Genomic DNA, 14,479 nt, shown 5'->3' on the forward strand with positions numbered 1-14,479 from the left:
GGTGGGAGTGCTTTTAAGTGCTCTTGGAGTTTTGGGAATCTTTGCCTCCTCCTAGTGGTCAGAAGGGGAATTCTTAGGAATAATGACTCGTTGACTCTCACCACCACCATGAAATAAATTATTTTATCAGGTAAGCATAACTTATATTTCTTCTGTCCTTAAAGTGTAAACTTATCACAAACAATGTTTAACCCCTTAGTGACCAGACCACTATTCCATTTTCTGTCCGTTTGGGACCAAGGCTATTTTTACATTTCTGCGGTGTTTGTGTTTAGCTGTAATTTTCCTCTTATTCATTTACTGTACCCACACATATTATATACCGTTTTTCTCGCCACTAAATGGACTTTCTAAAGATAAATGATAAAATATTAAGGAAAAAATGGAAAAAACACACTTTTTCTAACTTTGACCCCCAAAATCTGTTGCACATCTACAGCCACCAAAAAACACCCATGCTAAATAGTTTCTAAATTTTGTCCTGAGTTTAGAAATACCCAATGTTTACATGTTTTTTGCTTTTTTTTTTTTACAAGTTATAGGTCAATAAGTACAAGTAGCACTTTGCTATTTCCAAACCATTTATTTTTTCAAAATTAGCAATAGTTACATTGGAACACTGATATCTGTCAGGAATCCCTGAATAACTCTTCACATGTATATATTTATTTTTAGTAGACAACCCAACGTATTGATCTAGGTCCATTTTGGTATATTTCATGCCACCATTTCACCGCCAAATGCGATCAAATAAAAAATTGTTCACTTTTTCACAAACTTTAGGTTTCTCACTGAAATTATTTACAAACAGTTAATGCAATCATGGCACAAATGGTTGTAAATGCTTCTCTGGGATCCCCTCTGTTCAGAAATAGCAGACATGTATGGCTTTGGCCTTGCTTTTTGGTAATTAGAAGGCTGCTAAATGCCGCTGCACACCACACTTGTATTATGCCCAGCAGTTAAGGGGTTAATGAGCTTTAGTGTAGAGATCAGCCTCCCACCTGACACATCCCACCCCCTGATCCCTCCCTGACTCCCTTCAAACAGCTCTCTTCCCTCCCCCACCTCACAATTGTCACCCCATCTTAAGTACTGGCAGAAAGTCTGCCAGTACTAAAATAAAAGGCTTTTTTTTTTATATTCAGTCTGCAGTGATTTAGCCCCCAACCTCCCTGATCCTCCTCATACATCTCTCTAACCCTCCCCACTCTACCTATTTGCCACCATCTTGGGTACTGGCACCTGTCTGCCAGTACTCAATATAAAATAATGTTTTATTTATATTAAAAAATATATATTTTCTGTAGTTTATCTGCCTCCCCTCAGTACCCTACCCCCCCTTCCCAGATCCCTTGCAAAACCATTTATTCCCCCCCTCTGTGTCCATCCTTCCTATACATTGCTAATGCATTTAGGTAAATGTGCCACACGCGCACGACAACCCCCCCCCCCGCGCCAACCCGGATGTAAGGTGAGATCCGGCTACAGGACCATCGACGGGCCGCCCACCCGCCTCCCTGCTACAGCTCCCACCCACCAACGATCGGCACCATCGATGGCCGATGCAGAGAGGGCCCTCTCTTTATAGGTGGGTAAAAAAGGGGATTGCAGTGATGCCTCAATATCGAGTAGCTTGCCACCCATCCCTTAAAATACAGAACACTTATAAGTTACACATGCTGCAGTGTGGGCAGGGAGGAATATGCATAGTGCTGTCCAGAAACACAATACATATTCCTCCCTGCACACCCTGTAGCATGTGTAACTCATAAGTGTTCAGGAAAACATGGCTGAGGTGGCAACCCTAATATGGAGGCATCACTACAATACCCTTGAAGCATCTGGAATCGATCACAATCACTTCCAGAGCTTCAAACCCCAGAGGAAGTGCCAGGCACGTCCTTGGTCGCTAAGGGTAGTTTTATGTAGGACGTACCAGGGACGTCCTCGTCGTTAAAGGGTGAAAAGAATATTTCTGCCATCTGTCCATATGGGCTGTATGAATATAATGTATTTATTAGATATGTGCATGGGTGAAAAATTCATGTTTCCCTGAATTGCCCGTGCTATTCAATATTAATTTTGTTTTAAACTACACGAATACTGAATATTTACATTTTTCGTTAAACAAATGTACATTTTTAAAGCTGCAGGGGAAAAAGTTCACCTGTACCTTTATACTTACATTTAGCGTTTTGGAGACCTTCGTGAACCCGCTACTCTTCTTCACAGAGCCCCAGCAGTGCTAATAGAAGGTAGATTAGCGCAGTTTTCCAGCGCGCTAAGGGGCCTATCTATTAAGCTCCTTATGGAAACGCTCGTAAGAAACACCAGTTATGAAGCAGCTGCTCCATAACCTGTCCGCCTGCTCTGAGGATGCGGACAGACATTACGGGAAATCAACCCGATCGAATACCATCAGGTTGATTGACACCCCCTGCAAGCGGCCGATTGGCCACGAATCTGCAGGGGGCGGCGTTGCACCAGCAGTTCACAAGAGCTGCTGGTGCAATACTGAATGCGGAGAGTGTATTGCTATCTGCATTCAGCAATGTCTGTCGGACACGATCCGCTGATCGGATCATGTCTGACAGACATTTTGTTAAATAGGCCCCTAAGTATTTAACCATTTAAAGTAGGGTTGCACCGATACCATTTTTGTATGACTGAGTACAAGTACCGATACTTGTTTTCAAATACTCACCGATACCAATTACCGATACTTATTTTTATGTCATGTGACAGTTTACCAAGCACAATACAGACTAATTATTTAAGATTCCTTCTTTACTATTATAAAGGACTGTAATTCAAAAGATTATAAACATTATGAAATAATAAAAAAGTTCACTGAACAGGTTTATAAATAAAACATATTACAATAAAATATAAAATTTAAAGGGGCGATGCAATTGGGTTGTAGGGCTGTTATATAACCTCAATCTGACATTTGATTGAAGGTTTGACTCCCTAAGTTGAACAGTCTTTCACTTTCCACCATACTGCATGGGGCAGAAAGATATTTTTGGGCCATTTTAGCCAGAGCTGGAAATCTGTTTATTAACTGCCCAGTACTTCAGGGGTTTATCTGAAAGAGGTACAGTGATCTCTCCTACAATAATACAAATAACAGCAATTTGTATTGGCAGAACAGTAGTAAACAATTTTTAGTTTAGTCTCCACAGTTTAAAATGAAATGGGAACATGCAGTTTGAAAAAACGTCACAAGGTAGCATATGGGTAGGAAGTGGAGGTATCGGTTTAAGTATCGGTGCATTTGCACAAGTACAAGTACTTATGCAAATACTTGGTATCAGTACCGATACCGATACTAGTATCGGTATCGGTGCATCCCTAATTTAAAGGAAACAAATTTATACTGACAAAATTCGTAAGTAGGTATTATTTTCTTTACATTTTTGGGTGCATTCATTCGGATATTCGTTTTTTGGAGATGAATATCCCTGTTTCGTTAACAAATTAGCATTTGTTAGGAAACCAATGTACATCTCTAGTGTTTATATAATGTAAACATACTCTTTTCTAGAGTACACAGAGACAGTTTGGTTCATCTCTTCTAATAACTTAAATCCTACAATCTCCTTATTAACTCAGTAGCTCTTGTTTGAACCCTTTCTAGTTCTGCAATGTCCTTTGTAATAATCAGTCCCCAAGACTGTACTCCATACTCAAGGTAAAGATTTACCCAAGGATTTATATAAGGGCATAATTATACTTTATTCTCTTGTGTACCTCACTTTATACATGGTGTTCTCTTCTCTTGCATCCGTACCTCACTTTATACATGATGCTCTCTTCTCTTGCATCCATACCTCACTTTATACATGATGCTCTCTTCTCTTGCATCCGTACCTCACTTTATACATGATGCTCTCTTCTCTTGCAGCCATACCTCACTTTATACATGATGCTCTCTTCTCTTGTATACCTCACTTTATACATGATGCTCTCTTCTCTTGTATACCTCACTTTATACATGATGCTCTCTTCTCTTGCATACCTCACTTTATACATGATGCTCTCTTCTCTTGCATCCATACCTCACTTTATACATGATGCTCTCTTCTCTTGCATCCATATCTCACTTTATACATGATGCTTTAATCTCTTGCATCCATATCTCACTTTATACATGATGCGCTCTTCTCTTGCATCCATACCTCACTTTATACATGATGGTTTATTCTCTTGCATCCATACCTCACTTTATACATGATGCTCTCTTCTCTTGCATCCATACCCCACTTTATACATGATGCTCTCTTCTCTTGCATCCATACCTCACTTTATACATGATGCTCTCTTCTCTTGCATCCATACCCCACTTTATACATGATGCTCTCTTCTCTTGCATCCATATCTCACTTTATACATGATGCGCTCTTCTCTTGCATCCATACCTCACTTTATACATGATGTTCCCTTCTCTTGCATCCATACCTCACTTTATACATGATGCTCTCTTCTCTTGCAGCCATACCTCACTTTATACATGATGCTCTCTTCTCTTGCAGCCATACCTCACTTTATACATGATGCTCTCATCTCTTGCAGCCATACCTCACTTTATACATGATGCTCTCATCTCTTGCATCCATACCTCACTTTATACATGATGCTTTCTTCTCTTGCATCCATACCTCACTTTATACATGATGCTCTCTTCTCTTGCATCCATACCTCACTTTATACATGATGCTCTCTTCTCTTGCATCCATACCTCACTTTATACATGATGCTCTCTTCTCTTGCATCCGTACCTCACTTTATACATGATGCTCTCTTCTCTTGCAGCCATACCTCACTTTATACATGATGCTCTCTTCTCTTGCATCCGTACCTCACTTTATACATGATGCTCTCTTCTCTTGCATCCGTACCTCACTTTATACATGATGCTCTCTTCTCTTGCAGCCATACCTCACTTTATACATGATGCTCTCTTCTCTTGTATACCTCACTTTATACATGATGCTCTCTTCTCTTGTATACCTCACTTTATACATGATGCTCTCTTCTCTTGCATACCTCACTTTATACATGATGCTCTCTTCTCTTGCATCCGTACCTCACTTTATACATGATGCTCTCTTCTCTTGTATCCGTACCTCACTTTATACATGATGCTCTCTTCTCTTGCATCCATACCTCACTTTATACATGATGCTCTCTTCTCTTGCATCCATACCTCACTTTATACATGATGCTTTAATCTCTTGCATCCATATCTCACTTTATACATGATGCGCTCTTCTCTTGCATCCATACCTCACTTTATACATGATGGTTTATTCTCTTGCATCCATACCTCACTTTATACATGATGCTCTCTTCTCTTGCATCCATACCCCACTTTATACATGATGCTCTCTTCTCTTGCATCCATACCTCACTTTATACATGATGCTCTCTTCTCTTGCATCCATACCCCACTTTATACATGATGCTCTCTTCTCTTGCATCCATACCTCACTTTATACATGATGCTCTCATCTCTTGCAGCCATACCTCACTTTATACATGATGCTCTCATCTCTTGCATCCATACCTCACTTTATACATGATGCTTTCTTCTCTTGCATCCATACCTCACTTTATACATGATGCTCTCTTCTCTTGCATCCATACCCCACTTTATACATGATGCGCTCTTCTCTTGCATCCATACCCCACGTTATACATGATGCTCTCTTCTCTTGTATCCATACATCACTTTATACATGATGCGCTCTTCTCTTGCATACCTCACTTTATACATGATGCTCTCTTCTCTTGCATACCTCACTTTATACATGGTGCTCTCTTCTCTTGCATCCATACCTCACTTTATACATGATGCTCTCTTCTCTTGCATCCATACCTCACTTTATACATGATGCTCTCTTCTCTTGCATCTGTACCTCACTTTATACATGATGCTTTCTTCTCTTGCATCCGTACCTCACTTTATACATGATGCTCTCTTCTCTTGCATCCGTACCTCACTTTATACATGATGCTCTCTTCTCTTGCATCCGTACCTCACTTTATACATGATGCTCTCTTCTCTTTTATCCATACCTCACTTTATACATGATGCTCTCTTTTCTTGTATCCTTACCTCACTTTATACATTATGCTCTCTTCTCTTGCATACCTCACTTTATACATGATGCTCTCTTCTCTTGCATCCATTCCTCACTTTATACATGATGCGCTTTTCTCTTGTATCCATACCTCACTTTATACATGATGCTCTCTTCTCTTGCATCCATATCTCACTTTATACATGATGCTCTCTTCTCTTGCATCCATACCTTACTTTATACATGATGCTCTCTTCTCTTGTATCCATACCTCATTTTATACATTATGCTCTCTTCTCTTGTATCCATACCTCACTTTATACATGATGCTCTCTTCTCTTGCATCCATACCTCACTTGAAACATGATGCTCTCCTCTCTTGCATCATGTATAAAGTGAGGGTATTGTAGTGATGCCTTTCTTCGGGGGTTACTGTTTGAATTTGAGCACTGCGTTTTTGTTGTCTATAAGAAACTAAAAATCCTTCCAACTCTGTTTTCTGTACCATCATATCTTCTTCACTAAGTGCAAATTGTAGCCTGTAATTCCCCACTGTAAGAAGACCATAGTACAAGGAGTAACAAGCCAAAGTTCTATTAAGTTGTGATAGGTCTTCTTGCCCCAGATACTGTGCATAACTACATAGAAGACTTCCAGTGCATCATGTAAATTCATTTGGTTTTTTTTTTCTTTTGTCCTCCAGACAAAGATCTGAAGACAGATGGTTTCAGCATGGAGTCCTGCCGCCAGATAGTCAATCTGATGGATGTATCCTTTCTTATTATTTGGACTTCCATTCAGGGTTAGACTATGAATAAGGAAACATTTTGAAACATGAGATTTAATTTGCCTGCAAATAAGGAGAACAGATGCGGCAGGTCAGACCTTTTGTCATTCCCTCTTTTGAATGTTCTGCCTAACTCTGGGTTTGGCTTTGAAGTATTATATGATATTTAGCAGATAAGCCTGTATTTAGGGACCCTTATCCCATTGTAGGCTTTCCCTTTGGGAGAGGGTACCCATGCTTTGGGGGGGCTGTGCTTTCAGGGGTGAGAATATGAGAAGGTGCAAGTTAAATCCTGAAGAAGTGTTTTTTGTATCAGGAGGTGTAATATATACTGTTATGCTTTATAAAGGTAAGACTGAATGCTGGGACAGGATTAGACAATACAAGGGGCAATACGAGCACTGGGCTGTGGGGGCTCACAAGTTTGTTTTGCCCAAGGCCCCGCAAATGCTAAGGGTGTCCCTTTCCTCTGGTTCTGTCATTTATAGATTAGACAAAAATGACAATGCTCTAAATATCCATTTGTAGCAGCCCACAAAACTAGTATGTTGGTACCCGTCTTGGCTTTTTTTCTTTCTCATCTTTCTTCAGTCTAACATGTTTCCTGCTGTTTGCAAATTCCCTTAACCTGGTGCCTGACAGAAAGATGGCAGCGGCAAGTTGGGCGTTGTGGAGTTCCAGATAATGTGGAATAAAATACGTAACTGGCTGGTAAGAAGAGAAACGCATGAGGCTGTGAAACTCGTGTGGTCACGTTTTTCCATTGTAATAGTGAGAACTTAAAGGGACATTCTACCAGATTTTTTTTTATTGTTTATAAAGATAGATAACGTCATTACTACCCATTCACCAGATTTATATAACCAACGTTGTTATATTAATATACTTTATAACCTCTGTTTTCCGGTTTCTAAGCCCCTGCAGTCTACCCCTTATCTCAGTAGTTTTTGATAGCTTTTTAAATCTTGCACAACATCGAAACGCTAGTTCATGTGTGCCATATAGATAACATTGTGCTCACTCCTGTGCACAACAGCCAGACAGTGCTAGTTTATGTGTGCCATATAGATAACATTGTGCTCACTCCTGTGCACAACAGCCAGACAGTGCTAGTTTGTGTGCGCCATACGGATAACATTGTGCTCAAACCCGTGGAGAATGATAATGGTTATATAAGAACCAGCACTGATTGGCTAAAATGCAAGATTGTAAAAAGCACTAAGATAAAGGGCAGTTTGCAGAGGCTTAGCTACAACTGGGGAATGGGTAATAGAGGGATTATCTATCTTTCTTAAAAATAATAATTTTCAAGTAGACTGTCCCTTTAATAGATATTTAACTATGATATCGGTGACCCTCTGTTATCTCCAGAGTCTGTCAAGAGCATTTTACTGGAGTCACCACTTACCTGCTGCTACCCTAGGTTACTGTGCGACTGCCAGACTCCCCATTCCTTAAAGCGACCTAAAGAGGCCACAGTAACCATGAGACCCCCCCCCCCCATGTTATCTGCAGTTCCTTCAAATGGTCTGTGGTCATCTGCTTCCTTTACATACAGAATGCTCCTTCACATGGTCTGTGGTCATCTGCAGCCTTTACATACATGATGCTCCTTCACATAGTCTGTGGTCATCTGCAGCCTTTACATACATGATGCTCCATCACATAGTCTGTGGTCATCTGCAGCCTTTACATACATAATGCTCCTTCACATGGTCTGTAGTCAACTGCTACCTTTACATACATAATGCTCCTTCACGTGGTCTGTGGTCATCGGATTCCTTTACATACATGTTGTTCCTTCACATAGTCTGTGGTCATCTGCGACCTTTACATACATAATGCTCCTTCACATGGTCTGTGGTCATCTGCAGCCTTTACATACATAATGCTCCTTCACGTGGTCTGTGGTCATCTGCTACCTTTACATACATAATGCTCCTTCACATGGTCTGTGGTCATCTGCAGCCTTTACATACATAATGCTCCTTCAAGTGGTCTGTGGTCATCTGCTACATTTACATACATAATGCTCCTTCACGTGGTCTGTGGTCATCTGCTACCTTTACATACATGATGCTCCTTCACATGGTCTGTGGTCATCTGCAGCCTTTACATACATGATGCTCCTTCACATGGTCTGTGGTCATCTGCAGCCTTTACATACATGATGCTCCTTCACATGGTCTGTGGTCATCTGCTACCTTTACATACATAATGCTCCTTCACATAGTCTGTGGTCATCTGCTTCCTTTACATACAGAATGCTCCTTCACATGGTCTGTGGTCATCTGCTTCCTTTACATACAGAATGCTCCTTCACATAGTCTGTGTTCATCTGCAGCCTTTACATACATGATGTTCCTTCACATGGTCTGTGGTCATCTGCTTCCTTTACATACAGAATGCTCCTTCACATGGTCTGTGGTCATCTGCTTCCTTTACATACATAATGTTCCTTCACATGGTCTGTGGTCATCTGCTTCCTTTACATACAGAATGCTCCTTCACATGGTCTGTGGTCATCTGCAGCCTTTACATACATGATGTTCCTTCACATGTTCTGTGGTCATCTGCTTCATTACATACATGATGTTCCTTCACATGTTCTGTGGTCATCTGCAGCCTTTACATACATAATGTTCCTTCACATAGTCTGTGGTCATCTGCAGCCTTTACATACATAATGTTCCTTCACATAGTCTGGGGTCATCTGCAGCCTTTACATACATAATGCTCCTTCACATAGTCTGTGGTCATCTGCTTCCTTTACATACAGCATGTTCCTTCACGTTTTCTGTGGTCATCTGCTTCCTTTACATACATAATGCTCCTTCACATGGTCTGTGGTCATCTGCTTCATTTACATACAGAATGCTCCTTCACATGGTCTGTGGTCATCTGCTTCCTTTACATACATAATGTTCCTTCACATGGTCTGTGGTCATCTGCAGCCTTTACATACATAATGTTCCTTCACATAGTCTGTGGTCATCTGCTTCCTTTACATACATGATGTTCCTTCACATGGTCTGTGGTCATATGCTTCCTTTACATACATGATGTTCCTTCACATGGTCTGTGGTCATCTACAGCCTTTACATACCTGATGAAACTTTACTGGCTCTAGCTCCTGTCTCAGATATTGGCTATGACTTATATTTACCCTGGGTCAAATGTGAATATAGAGACATGCTCAAATGACCATTAACAACAGCTGGATATAGCTCTGTGCCACTCAGGGTACAGTCTTTTAGCTTCAACAGACCAGTGTCACTCTGGATGCAGTGTCTTTTAGCTTCATCAGACCAGTGCTACTCAGGGTGCAGTCTCTTTTAGCTTCAACAGACCAGTGCTACTCAGGGTGCAGTCTCTTTTAGCTTCAACAGGCCAGTGCTACTCAGGGTCCAGTCTCTTTTAGCTTCAACAGACCAGTGCTACTCAGGGTGCAGTCTCTCTTTTAGCTTCATCAGGCCAGTGCCATTCAGGGTGCAGTCTTTTAGCTTCAAGTGTCACTCAGGGTGCAGCGTCTCTTAGTTTTAACAGACCAGTGCTACTCAGGGTGCAGTCTCTCTTTTAGCTTCAACAGGCAAGTGCTACTCAGGGTCCAGTCTCTTTTAGCTTTAACAGGTCAGTGCCCCTCAGGGTGCAGTCTCTTTTAGCTTGATCAGGCCAGTGCTACTCAGGGTGCAGTCTTTTAGCTTCATCAGACCAGTGCCACTCGGGGTGCAGTCTTTTAGCTTCATCAGACCAGTGCTACTCAGGGTGCAGTCTTTTAGCTTCATAAGGCCAGTGCTACTTTAGGGTGCAATCTCTTTTAGCTTTAAGAGACCTAGTGCCACTCAGGGTGCAGCCTCTTTTAGCTTTAACAGGCCAGTGCTACTTAGGGTGCAGTCTATTTTAGCTTCAACAGGTCAGTGCCCCTCAGGGTGCAGTCTCTTTTAGCATCAACAGACCAGTGCTACTCAGGGTGCAGTCTCTCTTTTAGTTTCAACAGGTCAGTGCCCCTCATGGTGCAGTCTCTTTTAGCTTTAACAGGTCAGTGCCCCTCAGGGTGCAGTCTTTTAGCTTCGTCAGGCCATTGCCACTCAGGGTTCAGCCTCTTTTAGCTTTAACAGACCAGTGCTACTCAGGGTGAAGTCTCTTTTAGCTTCATTAGGCCAGTGCCACCCAGGGTGCAGTCTCTTTTTAAGCTTTAAACAGACCACTGCTACTGAGGGTGCAGTCTGTTTTAGCTTCATCAGACCAGTGCTTCTCAGGGTGCAGTCTCTTTTAGCTTCAAGATACCAGTGCCCCTCAGGGTGCAGTCTCTTTAAGCTTCATTAGGCCAGTGCCCCTCATGGTGCAGTCTGTTTTAGCTTCATCAGGTCAGTGCCCCTCATGGTGCAGTCTCTTTTAGCTTCATCAGACTAGTGCTACTCAGGGTGCAGTCTCTTTTAGCTTCATCAGACCAGTGCTACTCAGGGTGCAGTCTCTTTTAGCTTCATCAGGCCAGTGCTACTCAGGGTGCAGTCTCTTTTAGCTTCATCAGGCCAGTGCTACTCAGGGTGCAGTCTCTTTTAGCTTCATCAGGCCAGTGCTACTCAGGGTGCAGTCTCTTTTAGCTTCATCAGACCAGTGCTACTCAGGGTGCAGTCTCTTTTAGCTTCATCAGGCCAGTGCTACTCAGGGTGCAGTCTCTTTTAGCTTCATCAGGCCAGTGCTACTCAGGGTGCAGTCTCTTTTAGCTTCATCAGGCCAGTGCTACTCAGGGTGCAGTCTCTTTTAGCTTCATCAGGCCAGTGCTACCCAGGGTGTAGTCTCTTTCAACTGTACGTGTCTCTTATTATACATACATAATATTACAGCACAAGTTGACCCACTCAGTAATTCTTCTCAGCCCACTGAACATAATAAACGCACAGTCGCTATAAATCCCTATAGAATGAAGGTATCGGTGTCACTGCCTCATCACCAGCTGCAGTCAAAAAGTATATTATATAACGTGTGTCTGTCTTATGTAAACTAAAAGCTATCTCTGTCTCTGTATTTTCTGTACAACTCCCGGCAAATTCAGCTGAATTACTGTTCTTGTCTGACTTGCAGACTCTCTTCCGTAAATATGACCTGGATAAGTCTGGTACTATGAGCTCCTATGAGCTTCGTATGGCCCTGGAATCTGAAGGTAAGAATCAGACAGACTGAAATCTCCCATATAATTACACATTGGTCTAAGGGAAGAGGGGGGGGGGGGGTCTCCGGTCAGTATACAGTATTGGCCAGTTACAGGTTAATAAGGTACAGTATGGGGGTCTCAGGTTAGTATACAGTATTGTGTAGTTACAGATTAATAAGGTACAGTATGGGGGTCTCAGGTTAGTATACAGTATTGTGCAGTTACAGGTTAATAAGGTACAGTATGGGGTCTCAGGTTAGTATAGAGTATTGTGCAGTTACAGGTTAATAAGGTACAGTATGGAGTCTCAGGTTAGTATACAGTATTGTGCAGTTACAGGTTAATAAGCTGCAGTATGGGAGTCTCATGTTAGTATACAGTATTGGGCATTTACAGGTTAATAAGCTGCAGTATGGGGGACTCAGGTTAGTATACAGTATTGTGCAGTTACAGGCTAATTAGATGCAGTATGGGGGTCTCAGTTAGTATACAGTATTGTGCAGTTACAGGTTAATAAGGTACAGGTAACTGAACAATACTGTATTGTTCAGTTACCATACTGTAACTGAACAATACTGTATACTAACCTGAGACCCCCATACTGTACCTTATTAACCTGTAACTGCACAATACTGTGTACTAACCTGAGACCCCATACTGCACCTTATTAACATGTATGGGGTCTCAGGTTAGTATACAGTATTGTGCAGTTACAGGTTAATAAGGTACAGTATGGGGTCTCAGGTTAGTATACAGTATTGTGCAGTTACAGGTTAATAAGGTACAGTATGGGGGTCTCAGGTTAGTATACAGTATTGTGCAGTTACAGGTTAATAAGGTACAGTATGGGGTCTCAGGTTATAATACAGTATTGTGCAGTTACTGGTTAATAAGGTGCCATATGGGGGTCTCAGTTTAGTATACAGTATTGTGCAGTTACTGGTTAATAAGGTGCCGTATGGGGGTCTCAGGTTAGTATACAGTGTTGTGCAGTTACAAATTAATAAGGTACAGTATGGGGTCTCAGGTTAGTACACAGTTTTGTGCAGTTACATGTTAATAAGGTGCAGTATGGGGTCTCAGGTTAGTATACAGTATTGTGCAGTTACAGGTTAATAAGGTACAGTATGGGGGTCTCAGGTTAGTATACAGTATTGTGCAGTTACTGGTTAATAAGGTGCCGTATGGGGGTCTCAGGTTAGTATACAGTGTTGTGCAGTTACAAATTAATAAGGTACAGTATGGGGTCTCAGGTTAGTATACAGTATTGTGCAGTTACAGATTAATAAGGTACAGTATGGGGGTCTCAGGTTAGTATACAGTTTTGTGCAGTTACATGTTAATAAGGTGCAGTATGGGGTCTCAGGTTAGTACACAGTATTGTGCATTTACAGGTTAATAAGGTACAGTATGGGGGGTCTCAGGTTAGTACACAGTATTGTGCAGTTACAGATTAATAAGGTACAGTATGGGGGTCTCAGGTTAGTATACAGTTTTGTGCAGTTACATGTTAATAAGGTGCAGTATGGGGTCTCAGGTTAGTACACAGTATTGTGCAGTTACAGGTTAATAAGGTACAGTATGGGGTCTCAGGTTAGTATACAGTATTGGGTAGTTACAGGTTAATAAGGTGCTGTATGGGGGTCTCAGGTTAGTATACAGTATTGTGCAGTTACAGGTTAATAAGGTGTAGTATGGGGGTCTCAGGTTAGTATACATTATTGGGCAGTTACAGGTTAATAAGGGACAGTATGGGGGTCTCAGGTTAGTATACAGTATTGTGTAGTTACAGATTAATAAGGTACAGTATGGGGGTCTCAGGTTAGTATACAGTATTGGGCAGTTACAGGTTATGAAGGTGCATTATGGGGGTCTCAGGTTAGTATACAGTATTGTGTAGTTACAGGTTAATAAGGTGCAGTATGGGGGGTCTTCAGGTTAGTATACAGTATTTTGCAGTTACAGGTTAATAAGGTACAGTATGGGGGTCTCAGGTTAGTAAGAAAGTATTGGGCAGTTACAGGTTAATAAGATACAGTATGGGGTCTCAGGTTAGTATACAGTATTGGGCAGTTACAGGTTAATAAGATGCAGTATGGGGTCTCAGGTTAGTATACAGTATTGTGCAGTTACAGGTTAATAAGGTACAGTATGGGGGTCTCAGGTTAGTATACAGTATTGTGCAGTTACAGGTTAATAAGGTGCAATATGGGGTCTCAGGTTAGTATACAGTATTGTGCAGTTACAGGTTAATAAGGTACAGTATGGGGGTCTCAGGTTAGTATACAGTATTGGGGCAGTTACAGGTTAATAAGGTACAGTATGGGTGGTCTCAGGGTTAGTATACAGTATTGTGCAGTTACAGGTTAATAAGGTACAGTATGGGGTCTCAGGTTAGTATACAGTATTGTGCAGTTACAGGTTAATAAGGTGCAGTATGGGGGTCTC

General features: G+C 41.5%; 1 protein-coding gene across 1 annotated transcript in view; it reads left to right on the top strand.

Annotated features, from left to right (window-relative positions):
• CAPN11 (calpain 11) overlaps positions 1 to 14,479 on the top strand; it is a 143,141-nt gene that overhangs the window by 70,626 nt on the left and 58,036 nt on the right. The window contains exons 16-18 of the mRNA XM_053712737.1: positions 6,793 to 6,857; positions 7,519 to 7,587; positions 11,962 to 12,040. Of these exons, the coding sequence (XP_053568712.1) occupies positions 6,793 to 6,857; positions 7,519 to 7,587; positions 11,962 to 12,040 (213 nt within the window). The remainder of the gene's footprint in view (positions 1 to 6,792; positions 6,858 to 7,518; positions 7,588 to 11,961; positions 12,041 to 14,479) is intronic.

Source organism: Bombina bombina, chromosome 4 (assembly GCF_027579735.1).
Source record: "Bombina bombina isolate aBomBom1 chromosome 4, aBomBom1.pri, whole genome shotgun sequence".
In the NCBI taxonomy this organism is placed as follows: Eukaryota; Metazoa; Chordata; class Amphibia; order Anura; family Bombinatoridae; genus Bombina; species Bombina bombina.